The sequence below is a fragment of the Terrapene carolina genome, unplaced genomic scaffold, assembly GCF_002925995.2.
Source record: "Terrapene carolina triunguis isolate 2854851 unplaced genomic scaffold, T_m_triunguis-2.0 Scaffold406, whole genome shotgun sequence".
NCBI classification, from domain to species: Eukaryota; Metazoa; Chordata; order Testudines; family Emydidae; genus Terrapene; species Terrapene triunguis.
This window is the reverse complement of record NW_020664757.1, coordinates 1,531,847-1,553,347: the sequence shown is the minus strand read 5'-3', so window position 1 is coordinate 1,553,347 and position 21,501 is coordinate 1,531,847. Positions and strand designations below refer to the sequence as shown.

Genomic DNA, 21,501 nt, shown 5'->3' with positions numbered 1-21,501 from the left:
GAATAAACACCTGTCAGGGATGGTCTAGGTTTATGTGGTCATGCCTCAGAACAGAGTCATGGACTTGATGACTTCCTGAGTTCCCTTTCAGCCCTACAGAGGCTTTAGCCACCTCACTAATGAACTGTGTGCAGGTGATGTCATTTCTGGGAGACACCCAGTAGGTGCAGGTTTACTTAATTCATCCCAGAACTTTGCTGGGGGGCATAGATCAGCATGTCAGTACCTGCCCCAGGGAAGCTAATGATCCAACAAGTGGACCAAATTCAGTGATGAATCCTGGTCATGTGCCACCTGAGGTACTGTGCATATGGACAAGGACTGGACTCTCAGGCTACTGTCAAGATGTGTTTAGTCACCAACCTCCACTAGGAACAGATTAGAGCCAACAGGCTCTTGAAGATGTTGGACTCTGAGGATTGGCCCAAGGGCATAATGCCAAGATAGCTGCATAGGGAGATGGAGTTCAGCATCCTTGAGAAAAATCACAGACTGGTGGGCTGCATGCCAAATTTGCAGCTTCCACTGAGCTGAAGACCAAAGAAGGGGCAAATACCCCACAGTACATGCAGCTCAGAAAAATAGAACCCTCTCTCCCTGTTTCCAGGAGCCTGCCAGTTGCCCCACTGTGACTGTGCAGAACATCTCACTGAAAAGCAAGGAAGTTGGTGACTGTTCCACTGTAATTAAACCTCTGTTTTCATCAGTAGTCAGACTGAACTAATCAAAAAACTCAGGGGAGGTGTAGCTGATGCCATTCAATATACTGAAGTGCAAGGTGGCCAAAGTTCAACAGAACTCAACTCTAGCAGTAAATGTCTAAAGGAGGCTGGTGGTAGCTGTAAAGGGAGCTTCATCTGTCAATATCACTTCATAAAGGGCAGGTTTACCTGATGATTATACTCAACAGGAATACAAGATTCCTCCCCTTTTCATTCCCTCTTCCAAAAGATTAACAGAGGGAGGGGATGGGGGGAAAAAAACACAAAACATCTGTATTTCTAACAGTTCCCTGTTTTTATTGCAGTACATCAAAGTAGGTTAATATTAAGTGTTACCAACATAAAATATTGGTGTCAAGTCATTTATTACATTGTTGACTGTTCCACCTTAAATATTTCTGTGCAAAAGAATCTACATCGTTCTGTAGCAGAGAATCTCTTACAATGTCCCCTACCACAGTGAGGGCATAAAATAAAATAGTGAGAAGAGGCAAAAAGCAATATCTTTTCCCCACACGCACACTTGTCAGCTTTTATACTCTAAAACAAAAAGTGATTACATCTATGCCATGCAAAACTGTACAATAATATTACAATGAAAAAATCTAAAAAATATTTTTTTAAAAAATGATATGAAACTGTCATACATAAAAAAGCAGGTATAATTGCTCTGAAATACCAAGAGTGGTTTTATTTATGGATTTCTTCTCCATGAATGAAGTTGGGTTTTTTTGTTGTTGTTTTTTTAAACTGTGGCTGGAAAGAAAGAACAAACAAGTAGTGGAATTGCCTCACTGCACAATAAGGTCTTGGAGATCTACAGCAGATTGGCTCTTTGGGAGCTTTTTTCTCAAATAGGATTTGAGTACACAAGTCCATTTCATCTTCTAGAGCTATACTTGTGCCTACAGCCATGGGGTGAGATTCATGTCAGCACAGAGCATCTGTACCAGGCTCCTGTGTAGCAGGCCTGCACAAAGTCTACATACCACTAAAGCCTTATCCTGAGAACTTAAGTGGTACATAAGCCCCCTACACAAGGGTGAATCGCAGCCTGGTGAAAGTCTTTAAAATTTTCAAATTTTATGGACATGATTGAAAGAAAAAAAAGCTTCCAACAACCTAGAAATACCTGGAATTTTAGGAACTCTTGTTATCTACCACTCAGTGGCTGGGCCTGCTTTCTTTTTAGTCTAACCAGTCCAAGCTTCTTGATGTACAAAACTTATATTATCAGGGTGCACCCATTTGTCAGAAATTCTTCTGACTGCAGTGTATCATTCTGGAAGTCTGACACTGTTCTAGGAAGAATGTTTTGCTTAAGCCTAAGGTTGTAGTTGTAGTTAACTACATCCATCAACTACATTATCTGTGCTTTTGGTTTGTATGCAGAGAACACTGCATCCCTCTGCTGTGTTGTTTCATAAACCATATATCTGAGTGCAACATGTGTTTGTAATTTTATCAGAATCAAGATTATTGCTCTTAACAGCACAAGTCAGAACTGCAAAACTGTTGAATAATAATAATCCACATTTATAACAAACAAGCTAGCCAGTAAGAGCCTGAGATGGAGAGAAAAGCTGCCTAAGTGATAGAACTATATTTTAAAACTAGCAAATGCAATGGGTTTAGACATGGTATGTGAAACAGACAAAGTGCTAAAGCTTCATTTGGGCATTATGAAATGTGGGAAGTGTGATTTTTTTTTGGGGGGGGGGAGCTTAAATTGATTTCCTGCACCTTTTTTCATTCTGGAAGCTATGGTCCTCAGGGACATGCTTAAATCTATTTGGAGCCTTTCAGTGACTGAAGCAAAGACATTTGCTTAAGCAGAGTATGTCCTGATAAATGAAGAATGGTTTCAGTCTTAGAAAAAAAAAAAGATATATATATATATATAGATAGTGTACACAGAACATATGCTAATATATTAGTCAAAATTCAATGGGAGATTATACATTGCCTGGATAAATGCAACCATATATAACTGGAAACTTTAAACAATGCCTAGTAGCAAACACCAAACCTTACAAGCCAACTGCCTCTGAGATCTCAGACAAGAGTCTTACAGTTAAAATGACCAAGTTATTTTTCTTATCCCAATGAGAATTTAAAAAGCACACCTGCAACAGCCATGTTTTGTAATGTGTTCACAACAACAAAAATTTCAAGTGGCCTACACTTACATAGACCCATCAGAACTGATTCCTTATATAATTCCTAAAATGCTTTTTACTTTCAAATAATGTATGTGGACGTTTGCTTTTCAACTGGGTCTCACCTTCTGGAATTCAGCTCTGTAAAGTGGCAAATCTATGCTCCATCTGAAAGTGTACATTTAAACAGGTTCATATTCACCATAAGAGGAGAATAAGCAAATGTACTGGTTTGTTTAGGGTTAGTTTAAAAGTAAGCTGTATCTTGGTTCTTTGGTTCCATTTTCAAATGGAGCAGAGATAAAGCAAAAGGAATACACAGTTTGATTCCAGATAAACTGACTCTCCCATGTGGAATTATCACACAGGTTTTTGCTAGTAGCCTCAAATCCTCCCTTTAACAGGTTAACATCAAAATATGATTAACGTTTAAATACAACATACAGTAAATACAAAACTAGTCTGCAACACTTTGAAACGTGTGAGGCCATGGTGGGCTACACCAGGAGCAGGAGGAGGATGCAATTGTAGGAAGAGAAGCCTTTGGTGCACATGGAACAATATACAACCTTTAAGAAAAAGGTGACTATGGACTTTAAATAATGCAAGTCCCTCTGACATGTCTATGTGTGTGTCCTGCAAAGACATGAAAAGCTACCATGCTGGGAAGGGACTCAGTGTTTGCCTGTTTGGTATAGATTTTACTATTCAATGCCAAGTTTATTTGTGACAACGAAACACATGGCACCAACATGATACCAATCAGGACAGGCAGGATTTTGACATGATACTTTATAGAAATTTTTGTATTCCCCCTCCTTCCCGACAACCAAGCAACCAACCTTTGAATGACAGGTTTATGTGTGGACAATCCACTCAATGCAGAATAAAACACAGAACTAGCACCTAGGAGACCCTGCATGGTTACACAGTAAAGGCAATGATCTGTGTCTCATCATTGTGTTTTGGTTGTGCCTGTAAATTAACCTAATTCATCTGAACCCTACTTGAACTTACCCATAAGTTCCTTCAGTGAAGGGAACCTGGAAAATTCCCACTCATTTCAGCATCTATTAATGTGAATGAAACATGTTACACTGCTGACTGTAAGCACTTGGAATGGTTTGATAGGAGCCATAAAAAAATGTCAAATCATTGAAAAACCAGCTTTCTAAATACAAAAAGCCCTTTATATGCTTGAGCGGGGTCGTGGCATAAAGCTAGCAATGATCCCACTGAGAAGAGAAGCTCACACTGGAAAAGGGAATGAACTATCTTCCTGCTTGACATCGGTTTGCTTTTTATCTTGCCTCCTCTTTATTCCCTTGATTTAAATGTCAGGCTCTTTGCTGAAAGACAGGCCTGCATCTTCTGCTGATCCTGTCCTCTGGTGGTGTGATTTCTGCCTGCAACCTGCATCGCTGTTGGAATCAAACAGCAGGGTATTGTATAGAAAAAAATTGAAACCACAGTCCAAATGGCAGGTGAGGGAAATCATTAACCTCATCAGCATGGCAGCTTTAGGCTACCAGGTGTCTTAAACTGCCACAGCATGAACAGTATTAGGTCAGCGTCTTCAAGGTTCTTCGCCATGCTACAGCAACAACATATTCCACAGAGGCTCTTTTTGGGCTAACAGGACTCACATTTGATTGATTTAGATTGTATGCTAGCATTTGATAATCAATATAACAGCTTTCTGGTTAACATATGGCTGAGGAGGCTCAGAAGACCATTTCCTTCATCATTAAACCAGGTCAGTCACTGACCTTCTTTAGAAATGGTATCCCCTATGATTTCTTCCGCACTGTCCCATTATCATCATAGGGTGTATGCTGTATCCAGTAGAGATCCATGAGCGCCAAAGGTGTCAAGCTGCACAACTAATGCCCGCCCCACTGGAAACCATGATGTCAACATGGTTGAATGTTGCTCTTTGTTGTAGATGGGAGAGTGGTTGCATCTGAAGAAGTGAGGTTCTTACCCACGAAAGCTTATGCTCCCAATACTTCTGTTAGTCTCAAAGGTGCCACAGGACCCTCTGTTGCTTTTTACAGATTCAGACTAACACGGCTACCCCTCTGATACTTTCAAATCAATGTTATTCTTGCAGATGACAGGCAGGGGCATCTTCAAATGAGGGTTACAGCTTTAGTTCTGCTACTGACAAGAGGAATAAAGGTCACTGAACACACTGTGGGGGATTTTTCTTAAACCAGTGAAGTGTCACCCAAAGGGAACATTCCTGCTCGTGTGTGTGTGTATATATATGCCTCCAATGTGTGTGTTACTTAGCATGAAAACGGGAACAACACAAATCTTTTTAAATTAAAGGTTCTCTTAAATAGGCATCCATCTTCTTCTGCATACACGATGCTGCTTTTTCTCCTTGAATATATACATATGTATTTAATTCTTAAATTTGTGTATTTATTTAAACTCTCTACTGTAGTAAAATATGCATCGTTTTAATAAGGATTTGCTGGCGATAATCAGATTGACATTCAAACATGGTGGCTAGCTGAAAGCTTTCATGTGCCTCTGATGGACTGATTGCTCCCCACCAGGAGTGGGGTCTCTGTGCTGCTCTTGTACAAGATAATTAGCTCTTGTATGGAAACAATCCATCTGATTTATTCTTTTAATTGATATTGTTCTGGTCTAGTTAAGCTACTTTTTTTTTCCAAGTTGGGGTGGGGTAAATTTATCTGTAATAATGGAAGCAGCTGTAGCCACATGAAATGAAACCAGTACTAATACAAATCTACGGCATCTGTTGTTTACCAACACTCTAGATTTGCTTGTTTGCCGCTGCTAAATCTGGGGAGGCCGAGGCAGCGCTGAATAGTGCTAGAGAAGGCAAACCTTTTATCTTCTTCCCTCCCTTCCCCTCAGATCATTTTCAGAGGGAGTGGTACGGGTGATGAAAGTGAGAACTGGGTTGAGTGAAGGGGGAGCCATGGGGATAATAAGCCGCAGTGATGTTGGATCTGAATGCTGAAGCAGTTCATGAGTCCCAACTCACGTGGTCAGAGCTCTCCAGGGAGAGACTCTTGGTCTTGTGAGGAGAAACTGGGCTGGGAGGACTACTTAGGTTGGAACTGTTAGAAGCTGTAGAATGCCTTGGAGAATCAGAATCCTGCAGCCCAAAAAATGCAGAAGAACATCAATAAGCAATAACACAACAGGAGTAAATCAGTCAGACCAAAGGGGACATACATTTGACCAGGAGTTGGGCGGAGCTAAAGGACTGCATACATTTCCCCCTAAGTTTTCTATCCAATAACATTCTTTGCTCAGTATTTGCTTTTCTGTGCATTCGAGCGAGTTGTCTAAAGCCCAGTTCACACAAGGCATAAGTAATGATGGTACACAGAAGACGCATCTGCCCTTGTTACAGACAAATGATGGGTCTATCGCCTCACTGAGGTTTGCAACATTGGGTTGCTTCTGGACCTCCAGCTGCTCTTGGACTCCCATATAGTTGTGGTGGCTGGAGACACTTTGTTTCACCCCTGGGTTTGGTTAAGAAGTCTCCTTTCTGATGTGGACCTTGCCACAGTTATCTGTCCCTCTGTAACTTTCAAAGTGAATGCTGATGCAAAGCACTCTACATGGACTACCCTTGAGATCATGTCGAAGCTTCAGTTAGTGTAGAATGCACCTGCCCACTCTGCAGTCTGAGCTGGCACTCAGTGTTGATTTTGATCTATAAAAGCCCTGGCAACCTCAAAGCCCCATCTCTCCCTACATAACAATGCAGAGAGTGAGATTGGCTGAGGCATTTTTGCAGCCATCTTCAGTTTGAACCAGCAGGAGTATGTTGTTCCTTGTGAAGGGCTTCTGACACTGGAATTTTCTCTCTCTGTTAGTCTGACCTTTACGCTCATCTATTTACTCAGGATTCTGCCTGAGGAGCATGAAGGGGGGATGCAGTGAGGTGGTGGCTCGGAGGGGTTGTATTTGTACATGCTCCTGGAGACGTAGTGAAAGGCATGTTTTATAAATGGTGTAACGGATGAAACAATAATTAATTTCTCATCTCCCTTTCAATATTTTGGTGGAATGCAGATAAAACTTGTCTGAAGAGAAAAGATTTTTTTTTTAATTTTTACATATTAACCGATTAATTCTAGGCATTCAATGAACACAAAACCAATGTGTCTTTTTTGTGACTCATCTGCTTATGGCCTAAAGCTTTCTTGCTGCCAAAAGACAAAAGGAATACTGTCCCTTTTAGCTACCAAAGGTCAGTATCAAGTTTGTGTAGTTACTTGATCAAGCTACTACAATCATGAGCCTTATTGATTCCGGGGTACTGAGTATACCACCTCAATGCATTTTCTACACATCTGCCCAGATGTTTAAAGCTGACATAGTCTGACCAAAATCCTATGTCAACAAGTCTCAAAAGACAAACAATAGAACATTTTATTTTGAACAATGATTTCTAAGCTTCCTAGGGCCAAATCCTGCTCTGTTGCACCAGTGTTATTCCAGATTTACACCAGCAAAATTGAGACTAGAATTTGGACCCTATTCAGTATCCACAGTTGGCAGTTTTCTTCCCTTCGCTCTTGTTACTCACCTCTCGTTCATAGTCCCTTGTCGGCACGTCGCTGCCTTGGTCTAAACCACCAGAGGACAGTGAACCATCTGATGGCGATGCCATAGGCTGACGCTTGGCTCCATAGCTCCCTCCTGAGAATTCCCGCCGCAAAGCACTGCCGTTCTGTGCCGATGATCCTAAAAGGTGTGTGTGAATAAAACTGCATCATGGATGTGTGTGCAAGACACTAAGAAGTTGGCTAGCTGTTACTTTGTTTAGTTTTGCTTTCCTACAGAACCTCCCTCTACATAATCTTACTTCCCTGTTTTCCATGTACTCTGGATTACATGGTGGATGTGCTCATGCACTGGAACCCTGCAATATCTAGGCAGGATGGTAGGAGTAAAATTTAACCCTTCCATGTCAGCAGCCAAATTTCCAGTGCTGTTACATGCACAGAAGGCTCCAAGTAATTAACTCTAACAACAAAGTTAAAAAAAAACCAAAACATTGGGGTGAATGGACAATTTGCCATTGACTTCAATGGGGGCAGAATGAAGCCCTTAAGTAGCAGTCAAGAAATCACAGTATTGAGGAATACAGTACTAATTCTGATATCATTATAATACCATCAATACCATATATGTTTTAAGAAACAGCAAACACCATGCGGGATTTTCAGAAGTTCTCAGCATTAATCTAATTGGTAAAACACTCCCATTGGCTTCAGTGGGAACAGAGCTGGGCCACTGCTGAGCAACTCTGAAAGTCCTGCTCAACAAGCACAGCTGTAACGGTCCTGTATGGGGCAGTGTTAGGTTAGAACGTTTCTGCACAGGGCTTGTGGCAAGACAGACACTCACTTGCTGCCAACCCGCTACTGGCGCTCATCGATCGCCCTGGTTCTGTGCGGGATTTTGTGATAGATGGGATACTGACAGAGCCACTGAACATGGTCCGACTTTCCTGAGGCCGAAGATTCTGCAGTGCAGGGAGACACAAAGAGAGAAAGGTTTGTGTTCATTAGTTCATTTACTGCTGAGTCAGCAGTGGATGCTATAGGGCGGAGGTACCAAGTTAAACAACCCCCCCCCCCCCAAATTCCCTCACCTTCCCAGAGCTAATTTTCTGGATACTATTTTGCAGCTAAGTGCAGAGACTGGAAGAACACACAGCATGAAAGTGAAGTTTTGAATTACATGGACAGATGCAGACAACTGAAAGAACATTCTAATAGAATCAGAATTTTCTTGCTGATGTTGACAAGGAGCCTGACAACTGGTATCAATTTAGATAACAGTTAAAAAAAAGATGCTTAATGTAATGCATTGTTTCTAACTATATCTTTCCAAGTAGTATTTTATTGAAATGTATCTCTCTGATGCCATAATTCATGGCTTGTGTATATTTTGTATGACACTATTATCTAATCAGCCCCTGATGCTTGCAGTGTATTTCTTGCAGTTATAGAGACATATTAGGCCAAACCGTGCTTTCAATTATGCTCAAGTAACTCCGCCAGTTTCAGTGGAGTTACTCCAGAACTTCATGGGAATAGTTAGGAGCAAACTTTGGCCTTCTGTTTTCAGATTATATTGCACAGACAAGAATATTTTAGTCTGAACACTAATCGGATGCTTTTGGTTTTCTATAAGTATTTTCATTTATTGTCATCCCAAATTAGGGCTCACTCTACTGTTTCCAATGTGATTGCCTGTCTCTGGAGTTTTAGCTAAACATAAGCATGTACTTATCTTGCTCCTCAGGTGGTTTGTATATAGAACTCATTAGCATTAATGGGAATTAGGTACATCAAACCTCTTCACACAGAGGTGGAAAAACAGCCCCCTTGTAAATAACAAAAACAGACCCAAACAATTTATAGCACTGAGCAGTTTATAACACTCATTCCATTTTGTCTTTAAAATACACCCTCTCCTTATACAACTTTTTTTTTAAGCACTAATACCCATGAAATCTTCATTATACTAAGATAACGCAGTTAAGTATGAAAGAAAATTCACAACTGCAGCTGCCTTCTGAAGCAAGAATGTTACTGAAACTTAAAAATGCAATAAAAAGTTTGAAATTGGCTCTGCCCAACCCTCCTATGGGGATTTTCTCAGAGAGAATCAGACATGTAGCAATTTGTTAGCGAAATATCCTGCACCACAAAAAATAAGCAGCTCAGCCAGACCCACACCATGTTTATGGCAGGGAAAAGCCCTAACTCAGACGTTCCATTGCTGTCATGCCATTTCCAGGGTGGTGGTGGTTTTTTTTTTTGTTTTTTTTTTTAACAGTTTGCAGACTCCGTAGCCGTTCCCCTCGTGCACAAAATCGTGTTCCCAATACATAATTTGTAACCCTTTTATTATTAGATTTTAAAACCAATTCTCTCACCTATACTATATTTATTTCTACCATTACTATATAAGAGATACCTTAGCTGCAAGGGATCTCACATCTACCTTTAGGAAGAAGACATGAGGAAGAAGTCAGCATTCCACTGCCACTTTCAGCCCCCAAAGCGAGAGATGTTAAAAAGATCTGAACACACGTCTAGTGCCACACCATTTTATTAAACAATACTTTTTTTCCCGTTTATAGAAGAATCATATTAAGTGACGGTTTCTTATTGTCTAATAGCATGTACAGGCATATCAAATCAGTGTACAGGGGAAAATGTGAGCTTGAACTATTTCATACAGTCTGCATCACATCACACTTTGTAGCTCTCATCAGTTGATAAATAGGTGTATAAAACACATCTCCATATCTATACACTTATGTCTCCTCCAACAGATGGTAAGAATATGTACAATAATTTAAAGTATCTATCCATTTCTCTAGGTAGGTTATAGCTAAAAAGGTTTCTAGATAATGAATGGATTAAAGTTAGCAATGCAATTAGAACATGTAAAGTGCTAAGAATTATTGTTTGTTACTTTCCTTTTGTTACTGCCCTTGTTTTTAATGCTGCACTTACAATCAATCCTTCTGAGTTAATAAGAAATGCCCCCTCCTCATTCTCACATGTGGAGAGAACAATTCATTTTTAATTTGCAATAAGCAAACAAGAATTGTGAATTTCTTTCCAAGATCTCTCTCAGCTACCAACATAAGAGACTCTGAGACGCTAGGGATGGAAAAGCCCTGTTGATTATCCAGTCTGTCTCGCTGCCAATGTTGGATTGTTCCCAACAGTACTTTAGCAAATACCTGCAGGTTTCAAAAAGTGCCTTTCAAATAATTCCCAAGAATATATTGTCCTGCATTGCTTGTATGTTCTTTTTTCAGGAAGCAGTGAACAAATGAAATATATTTGACAACAACCTTATCTCACTTATCACAGAACATGAAATGGAGTATCTAGTGCTTGTTCTTGTGCCGTCCAGACGCACATGGTAGGCAATTTTGATATAGTTTACAACAACATGAGCATATGGATAGTACAGCAACAGTAAAGACTGCACAGAATGGTAAGGGATTAAGCACTCAAGGGTGTTCGGCTCTTGAGGTATTCTGAGACACACTAGGGAAAGCCAAATACAGCACCTTGAGTTGTTATATGTTGTGATTAATACATTGCAAATGCAAAATGGGGCTTTTATGCTTGTCAGATGAGGAGCATATGGTTCTTCAAAGAGAATTGGTATGTTTAATGATAAGGTGGCTAACCTCCTTAACAGAAACTAAGCAACCTCAATCAACGAAGCGGGTGGGGTTGGGAACAAAATTTTGGTACTTGGAAAGAATACATTCTTTTTAAAGAGATCATTAAAGATGGCAGGCACAAAATGTGAGCACCATTGTTTTCCCTTATATCTGTTTGGAAAGTCCATGTAATCCTTATATATGTTTATCCCTTCAGAGCAAATGTTTCACCATTCTTCTAAAAAAAAAAAAAATCAATGCCAGTAAAGAACAGAAACAACATAACAAAACAGCATGCACACGACACAGACAAAGAATTCACATAAGAGAACAACCAGCATCTAAAAGCAGTGGTTATAAAACAGCAAAGAGCAGCAAGTCATTAAGAAAAAATAACCCTGAGACAGCCATTTAAACACACTCACAGATCAAACAATTCAAATCCCAGGATATAAAATCCATCACCAGCACTGAACCAAGCAAAAATAAACAGTGAATAGCAGATATGCCTTTGAAGAGGAAATAATTGCAGTGGAGACCTGCTTGCAGAGCAGTCTGAGTTCACTGTAGTGATGGAGGGTGAAAGTCCCTTAGTTCACTGCATCAGAATGCAGATCATGAGCTCAGTCAGAGAATGAAACAAACGCGGGGAGGGTTGCAACACTGCAAAGATACAATGGTTGGTAGATCTGCGTAATGGTGGCTCTATGGGCTTTGCTCCTGCTCCTCTACCATGTTGCTCCGATCTACCCCCAAACCGTACCTCCATGTGGCCTTCCTTAATTCACCTCTTTACGCAATGAAACTACACCAGTTCTGCTGGACATGGGCCTTCCAGAGCCATGGGTGATTGGGTGAAATTTGTCTCTATAGGAGATTTCCATTATTTCCATTATATTTTCTAAGCCGCCTCCTACTAGGATTTATATTTATCTATCACTAAACAAACCTTGTCTTACTATTTCCCACTGTACAGGGTTATTTTGGTCATATGAAATCACAAAGCACTATATGAGAGCCCATGTGCATTACAGACCCATTTTTTAACTCAGATTGTTGAGTCCATCCTATTCAGGTTCTAATAGTGTGCCCATTGCTTTGGTATCGGAGCACCTCCCGAGTTCCATGAAGAGTACTAGTGTCCTTAGGCTAAGTGGGAAAAAAACCCAAACATGGCCCTGGTTTACACTGTACCATTTCTCTCCTCCAGCCACGGCAAAGCAGAGAGGATGCATTCCTTCACACAAGCCAAGCGTCTTATGCTCTAAGGAGCTTGAGCTGAGCCTCACACAGAGGGCTCCTGAATCACTGGTGTCACTCCAGTTTTATACTAGTGTCACATCACTGATTTCAATGCAACTGTAATGTTAGTACTGTGGGTGCACTATTTTTACCAGGATTTTACACAGCAAGGGCCCAATCAAGCAGCCCTCAATGATTTCAGTGCGGTCACTCACACGAGTAAGGGAGGGATGTAGGATTGGGTCCTGAAATACACCCACATGTTTTAAGTATAGAAAATAATGTGTGCACCAAGGGGGATAGTCATTGATGCAAAGTGGGACTTCAGTGGGGCATAAGCCTTGGGTTGGCCTTTGCACAAAACATGCATTTCAACCCTACTTAATAAGGATGTTGTTGTTGTGGTTATTTTTGCATTAAGTATTCTTCTCACATATTCCACACAACTCTCCACCCAACAGAAAAAGCCACAAGTTTAAATAGATTGAACAAACCAGATGCAGACAACCACATATAGACCATCTTCTCCAAAATGCTGTTGCTTTGTTTTTGCTTATTTTGTGGTTGTGATGGTCAGGACTTCTCTGACAGGGACAACTGACCATGTATTCAGTCCTCGGGATTTAATTGTGCATGGCTGCCCTCTTATGATTCCCCAGAACTTGCCTGCTGACAGCCTGGACTCCGTATTGCAGTTTCCTCCCCTTTTATGTGAAAAGAGCAACTTTCCCTCAGGGGTCCAAATTCTTGTGAGTATTGTACATAGGCACAGACCTGAAAACCCTATTCAACAACAGGAACCTGTAGTGGATTCTGGTTTAGGTTACCCAAACCTGCAGAAACACTGCTTTATAAGCCCTCTGCAAAAGCAGCAGTGAAAGGGCATTCCAAGCAGTCTAGGTTTTGCATATAGGTGCATAAAGGGCCTGAATCCAAAGCCCACTGCAGTCAACAGGAGTCTTTTCTTGGAGTTCAGTGAGCTTTGAATCAGACCCATCCAACCCTGATCAAGCAATGGCAGCTATGTACAATCTCCCTTGCAGATTATTCCTGGTCCTATTGGAGATAATCTGGCAGGGCAGTTATGGCAGAACTGTAGGCCAGAACACGGTGCACGGTAACAATATGTTTTGCAATGTATGTTTGTGAGCATTTTACTATTATTCACTATTTGTATTCCCAGTGATGGACCATGGACCTCTCAGTGCTAGGCACTATGCAAACACTGTACAAAGTGGCTGTCTCCACCCCAAACATTTTACCATCCAAGTCAAAGTGTCTATTCATCTCCTCTTGTCCTACTTCAGTCTCTGCTTAAATAGAGTTATAGGATTTGCTTTCTCCATAATGAAGCTCACACTATTTTTGTTTTTTCCTTAGTCACTCCCTTTGTCTAGCATCTTGTTGTAGGTTTGTCTAATTTAGACGGTAAACTCTTCAGGGCACAAAATGAGTCTCTCTTTTAACTCTTGTAAAGGACCATACAAAATTCTTGCACTACAGAAAAGTTTATTTTTAATAAACAGCTCAAAAGTTTGGCTCAACATAGGTATATCCTGAGCCCTTTTCCAGCCTAAACCTATCAAGAATACAGAATATCTTTCCATTGCTGACTGCTAGAGGATGAACACTGTGGAATATAAAGCTCTATAATTTAATCTTCCACACCCTTTTTAGTGACATAAAAAGAACATTATTTTCATAGAAAAAAGGTTTAGTCCAATAATTTTGCTCCATAATTTTTTAAGCTATGAAAAATTGTTTCTTCATATGTCACCAACAGTGGAAAACATCAGGATGGAATGAGAATACAAAACAGCTAGGGGAGAGTTAAGAGGTGAAAGAAACCATTCACAAAGTTTTGTTTCTCCCATGTTATTAGCTAGGCAAAAGGAAAACCACACAGTGTTAGTACAGCGAACACCCATCTCAGCCGTTCATACCCTCAGAGTCACAAAGGCTGGTGTACCAGCGACAGAGCGCAGAGATGGGGAGTATGCAGGGTTTATGGAATCATAAAAGAGGAATTTTTCAGCTGAATTAACAGTCATGTGATAGATGTGCTCGAAGTTGCTCGGAGAGGAGATCAGACTGAAGTGATGAGGGGATGGATATGGAAAACACAGCTATCAAAGACAACAGAGAGAAAAAGATAATGAGGGACCGTTTCACTGGTTATACAGGAGGCGAAATTACTGACAAACACCATCTGCAGGGATAAGCATAATTTGAAAGACTGGATCAAATTCACTGTAAGTATCCTGCTTGCAAGAAAATAGACAGATCCTTAGATTACCCTCCCCACCCCCTTATCCTCTTCTTTACATTGTATCCCATGTCCCTGTGACCCTTACTACTGCCATAAACTTTAAACAAATCAAACTTGTAACTCATTGGGAATGGATTCTAATATTTATTATTATTTAATACTTCAAACAGCACCATAGATGTGCCTGGTGCTTTACAGACAAAGGAAAAGCATCAGATCCCTGCCTTGAGGAGCTTACAATCTAAGTTAGACATAACACAAACAAGGGAAAGTGAACCAAGATGAAATGGTAAGGGAGGGAACATTTGGGGGTACGACAATGAAAAAGCTTAAGACCTGCTTCTTGTTATGCAGACATTTTGAGGATTTCATTTAAAAAAACCAGTCAACATAAGGATATATTATATTTATAGTTTCAGGGAACAAAGTGTGTCAGCAGGGCAGGAATGGAGGTGAGCATGGGAAGGGGAACTGGTTAGTTTCAGGCTAGTGGGGTGAAATTTACCCAGTGTAGAAGGACAAGGCAAAGTCTATGCATCAGTAAAGCCCCAAATAAGACCTAGAGGACTTTAGGTCTTGTACTGTCTCTCTATGCAGCAGTGAATTACACCCTCAGTGCATGAGGCAGAAAGATACTCAGAAATGCAAGTATTTTTATAGGTCAACTCAGCATTGTTGGGTGCTTTGTTCCCAAAATGTAAAATATAGACAAAGGAAAAAAGTGAATTAAATCTGCAAATTAGACAAAACCAATTTCTATTTAGTCTCCAAAGAATGTGCTGATACAGGAGCTTTTGCGATGCGAAGACTCTATATCCTGGAGATGTATTTTTAACTCTCATTTTCCCTCCATCTACAGAATCATTCCATATGTGCATATTCAGCAGGTCAATCTGCTTTGGGCTGGAATGGCCAATAGCCACTGGCAAACTAGACCAGTTTTTCCTAATCTTCAGCCCTTTCTCTTTCCCTTGTCGAACTGATCTCACCAACTTTTGAAAAAAAGAACCTGAGCAATGTTAGGATTTAAAAAATAAAATACGATGCAAGATAGCTGCAAATCAATCAGGTGACTTGTCTGCTAAACCTAAGGCACTACATTTTACCCAAGGAATTTATGGAAGTTTAGGAAAACATTAAGTGATAGCCCAATATATATTATCTCCAGTATCAAACAATAGTTATTACTGTTCTCTACTGTTCCCTTAATCTGAGCTGGTAAGATCCCAACAATTTGCTTTTTTACATTTTTGTGTTGTGAAGCATTGCACGTCAATAAAGCATCAATTACTGATTTACAGCATTTGGTGTATAATGTATACTAATTGCTATTAATACGGTTAGCAGAATCTAGGATATTAGTACTATCATCAGTGTAAGGGAAGCCACTTTTCTGATAATGGTCCCAAGTGGAAAGCAGAGGTTGCTGAGCAATCTGTATAGAATAGTGTGCTTGCTGCAGAATGAAGGTATGTTTTAAAAGCCAATAAGGAAGGGAAAAAAGTCCTAATACCAGAAGCTTGGAAGCAGACGGCAGGCCCACAGCAGACCATAAAAATGTTAAGCCAGCATGCATTAATGTGCAAATGCCAGGATATAGCAGCACTTCTGAAAACCAATCCTCCCTCCAAGGATCATAGTATGTCTTCAAATGCAGGGTTCCCACTGGCTTTACGTAATACTAAAAGTACATAATAATAATTACTCCAAATGCCTCTGCATGTAAAATTCTACGTGTTTCAGTAAATCTGGTTGGTTACTGAAATATAATGAATTATGCATCATGAAGTCAGATTTAAGTATAATGAATACAAATTCAAATATAATGGCTGTCAAGAATAGTCCTGTACGGAAAATATCAGGCATGCAGAGTATGAATGTAAAATCAGTCCTGCATATCCGATGGACACAGGTAGTTGGTATGTGCTGCAGTAAGTATAATTCCAGAATTCGGATCTTCACTATAAGGGAGCATCCATGATAAAGTGGCTTCAAGAATCAAGAGGGCAGAAGGGAGGCCAGAAAATGTACTGAATTGCCAGGACAAAAGTTCACGTGATTTTAATTGGTGACAGGCTGCTAGGGGAAAAAAGTGTAAATACATAAGTCTGGGGATACTAACAGGAATGATTCTAAATTACACAAATCAAGACAGTGATCCAGAACTAAGTGCATATAACATATATAATTACAGCTCTGTTAGTGGCAGATAAGAACTTTTGTTCTTTTAAGGAAGTGAACCCACTTACTACAAAGAGACTCAAACCAACCATTAAAATATAATGGAAGTATAGTTGTTAAAAACTTCACAGTTTTCATTGCCTTTTGTATTTTCACCATCACGGCCCCAATCCTACACCGCGCTCTGTGCAGACAGATCCTGTCCGGAGCCCCACTGGGTACGTCTACACTGCAGCTGGCAGCGAATCTTCCAGCTTGGGCAGACAGACTCACACTAAAAATAGGAGTGTGGATGTTCTGGCTTAGGCTGGAACTCAGGCTCTGAAGCCTAGAGGACTGGGTGGGCTAGAGAGCGTAAGTTTCTGCTCAAGCTGGAATGTCCACACTGCTAATTTTAACATGCTAGTGCAGGCCCTGAAGTGCGAGTCTGTCGACCTATATGGAGACTTGCTCCCAGCTGCAGTGCAGACATACCCATTGAGATCAATGGGGCTATGTGCAGATGCATGGGTAAATCCACAGCGAGTACAGTGTAGCATTGTGTTAAAAGGCAGCAATTTACTCCAATCACATCCAACAGTTTGATTTACTCCTTAAACAGTCAACTTTTCAAAAACAGATGCCTGAACTATGCTCACAAAGTACATATAAGCACCCTCAAACCTGGAAACTGCACACACAAAGCAATGACGTCTTTATGAACATATTGTTACAGGCAAATTCAAAAATACATGCTGTGCAGTTCTATGTCCATGTGCTGGAATCTATTTTGAAGAATGTGTCCCATAGTTTGGAACAGCTAAAAACTCTCCATTTTACTAATTCTTATTTTATAACTTCAAGGTTTTGAAATTAAAATCTTAAAATTGTAATTCAATTTTAAATTAGTGCTGTACAAGACATATTTACAGACAGTCCCTGCTCAGAGAAGTTTGTACTCCAAAAGGAAGACACAGATAAGACACTTAGAAGAGGGATTAGTGTACAAAATTAAGCCTGTTTTCTCCTTTTCCTCCCTGCCCCTCAATTTTTTAAAAGTGCATTTTATTGCTCATGAAAAAACGGGTACAGCATGGGCATAGACAGTACAGGATTTCCTCACACACTGCCGTGCCAATGTACCTCAGCCTGGATCTGGAGGATCAACTTTAGGAGTTTAAGCTCTATAGTTCATCCAGTCTTTGGCTTTGCCCCTGAGAATTTCAGTTAGTGCCAACTGTGATAGTGGATGTGTTCGTTGTAGGGACAGTTCTCCACTAGAAACTCAACCCATTTGACAACGGTCATCAAGGAGATGTTAGACAACAGTTATTTTACATTACTACCATCTTGAGCTAGATACAAACTGTAGAGCCAGAGATAAAAGTCTCCATATCTCACAATCAAACCCCTCTCATCAATCCTATGATTAAATATCTATCCTGCATCAGGAGCTACTGGCAAGGACCCTTCTGTTTGTGCAGCATCCCATTGACTTCAATGAAATCTCATACTGGGTGTATGGGTCCGTGCTAGCAGCTCCTCATGTAGGACTGGGGTAGCTAAGGATTCACTCACATGAATAAGGGTGGAAAATTGAGCCCTTTTTTTCTTCTTCGTATTTTCAGCTTTTGTTTTTTAACATTTTTGCATTATAACATTTAAAGGACGCATTGTTTACTTTAAATATAAAACTGTACAAATGCAATTCTTTGACTTTTCTCAAATAAAAAGAAAAATTAGAGCTGAAAAATAGTCTGACAAATGCATTTTAGATGTGACATGATTAACCTGCACAGTTTGCACCCCCGAGTGGCAGAAACCTAGAAATGTAAAAAGTATTGAGCTTGTCCTTGTCTAGTTCTGCTTTAAAAAGGAGTTCAAAAAATAAAATGTTCCAATCTTTTCCAAATTTCTTGGAAATAATTTTCATGAACACTTTATTTTCTAAGGCAGAAAATGTAATCTGCGCACCATGAATAAAAAAATCCCAAATCAGAATTATTACGTAGTCAGATGTACACCGCTATTTAAATGTTCATAACAAGCCGCGAGCTTGTGAAATAATTTCAAAGGCATTTATTTCCTTTCCTTCAAAGAGGAACTGTCATACAGGAAAAGCACAGAGATGTATCAGACTAACACTCCCTTTCTCTTTATTTTTGTACCTCGTGTTCTAGTCCTTAAAAGTATTCTGTGTTTAGATAATGGCTTGCCCACTCCCAGCCCATCTTCTATTCCCAACTGATCCTTGAGTGAAGTCATCATAAATTACATTTGATTTGTAACATCACATTCAGTTGTATGGTAACAGAGTGTAATGCCAGAAACATGGTATTTGGACTTCAGTGCAGCAGGGGAAACAGCTGCCTGGAGAAGAATCCTTATCCAGGTACAAATTCTGAAATTATGCAAAGGGAGTGCAGAGAATTACTGTCTAGATTTAAATTGCTCTTACTACAGATGTCCCTTTTTGCTTCAGTGTGAACAAAATAGACTAATAAAGGTCTGTCTAGTCCAGTACCATGTCTCTCTCAAGAGGAAGCTGTAAAAGAACCCCACATAGCATTTCTTAGGGGAAATTTTCTTCCTGACCCCAGGTGATTAACATGGTGATTGACATAACTCTTGTCATTTTTATCCTAAGTCGTGTAGCACTGCAGGCACAACTGTAATAACAAATGTGAAATCCAGTTTAACCTCAGTAATATATCCTAACATTGAGGTCCATATGTTAACTTATAGCAGTGAGTTCTTAAGGCTAACTTCAGTACTAAACTGCAGTAGTGAAGAAGTCCTACACTGTATATAAATTTAATGTCCTTTAATCCACTCTAAGTGCAAAGTGGAAATCACACATTTTCTCCAAAATTTCATATTCCCAGGTGAGAATTAGAAAACGCATCCTACCTCTAAATATGAGACCATTTAATTAAAATAAAGCCTGTTTAATCAGAATGAGTTTAGAGCTAAAAGTCTTTTAGAACTGGGGACACTGAGGAAAAACAATGGCACTTCTAAAATGTTAACACTGGATTAATGTATTTTGATAAACTAGCTCAGAAAGGGACACTTCACACTTCCACTCAGTTCAGTTTTGCTCCTAGGAGTGGAGCTAGGTTAACAGTCTTTGCAACTATTGGCTCCCATACACTCCCTTCCACTGAGGGTGACTAAGAGTATTGCTTTTTGACCCACCTCCAGGAGAAGCAGATATTCCTTCCTCTAGGAAAGTCATGCTTTTTTAAAAGTTCCAGCTGAAAGTGGAGAGGTCAAAAGAAACGGTCTCCCATGTATAGCTTTAACCCTAAACCCTTCACCTCCAAAAATTATTACCTTCTTTTAAAGTAACTGAAGTTGGGATCCAAAACCAGCCCTTTTCCAGCAGTTCTTTATTAGTGAGGGCTAGTCTACACTTACCGGTTAGTTCGACAGCTGCGGATCGAAGTTCCGAGTTCGATTTATCGCGTCTGGTCTGGACGCGATAAATCGAACCAGGAAGTGATCCCCGTCGACTGCGGTACTCCAGCTCAGCGAGAGGAGTACCGCAAAGTCGACGGGGAGCCTGCCTGCCGCGTGTGGACCGCGTCTGAACCGCGGTAAGGTCGAAGTAAGGTATGTCGAATTCAGCTACGTTATTCACGTAGCTGAATTTGCGTACCTTACTTCGATTTGGGGGGTAAGTGTAGACCAGCCCTGAGATAAACACTGGCTGTTTGCCAAGTTCTCATAGATCTGCCTCAGGCACTTCACTACCTGTCTTGTTCTTATTTGACTAATACACCTCTACCTCGATATAACGCTGTCCTCGGGATCCAAAAAATCTTACTGCGTTATAGGTGAAACCACATTATATCGAACTTGATTTGATCCGCCGGAGCGCGCAGCCCCCCCTCCTCCCCCGGAGCACTGCTTTTCTGCGTTATATCTGAATTAGTGTTATATGGGTCACGTTATATTGGGGTAGAGGTGTAATTACCTTTTTGTTGTTTATTGCCTATTCTCACTACACATGCTGTCAATACCATGATTCTCAGAGTGCTCCATTAATGGTTAGAGAGTGTTCATTCTCTGCACATATACTTTCCTCAGGTGATGACCAGATACTGCCAAAGTAGTTAATGTTCAATAGGCAGGGCTTTATGATAATGTGCAATGTCAAAGTACCATCAGCTGCAAAACTGAGGTAAAACAAACATTCTGAGGTCAGAAATTATGCCCCAAACCCTAAGTAGTGCAATACCATTGCACACATCCTTTTTCTGCCTTACCATCATCCTCTCCACTTTTTCTCAAGGACCAGTAACAGTTGCAAACATTTTCTGCTGCCTTCTGCCCATAAACTTTAGTTAAGAGAGATGATCATGCCCATTGTATTTATGATAAATGCCTACAAGTTACATGAACAAATCCTTATTCAGGCCACAGCCCCTCAAAACTCATTCACTTCAGTGGGTGTTTAATTATTAAGAGGCTCTGTTTCAGTGATGCAAGCAGACACAGCAGCCTGGCTAGAGACAGTGGAAAATGGGAACTTCAGCATGGATGAAACCTGGGCCCAAAACACAGTAGAACTGATATGGCTCCACTATACAAGGGGAGCAGGCTGCAGAGAGACCAAGCAGGGGGCTCTACATATGGCAATGAAACATTGGAGTTAGGAGAAAGATTCACTGGCCATTCTATGCATGAGTCAAAACCAGGCACCACAGATGCTACCGCTGTTCCGAGACTGTAGGAGCA

General features: G+C 40.4%; 1 protein-coding gene across 5 annotated transcripts in view; it reads right to left on the bottom strand.

Annotated features, from left to right (window-relative positions):
- Positions 1–4,971: 4,971 nt before the first annotated feature.
- Positions 4,972–21,501, bottom strand: part of CDC42BPA (CDC42 binding protein kinase alpha) — a 329,580-nt gene continuing 313,050 nt past the window's right edge. For 3 of the 5 annotated variants that reach the window (XM_026658201.1, XM_029912986.1, XM_029912987.1), the window contains 4 exons: positions 14,273–14,455; positions 8,294–8,411; positions 7,470–7,627; positions 4,972–6,020 (listed from right to left, as the gene is read on the bottom strand). In XM_026658201.1, the coding sequence (XP_026513986.1) occupies positions 5,889–6,020; positions 7,470–7,627; positions 8,294–8,411; positions 14,273–14,455 (591 nt within the window). In that variant the 3' untranslated portion in view covers positions 4,972–5,888. Of the gene's footprint in view, positions 6,021–7,469; positions 7,628–8,293; positions 8,412–14,272; positions 14,456–14,777; positions 16,678–21,501 lie in introns of those variants that run through there. The other 2 variants (XM_026658197.1, XM_026658200.1) reach the window with 2 other exon arrangements.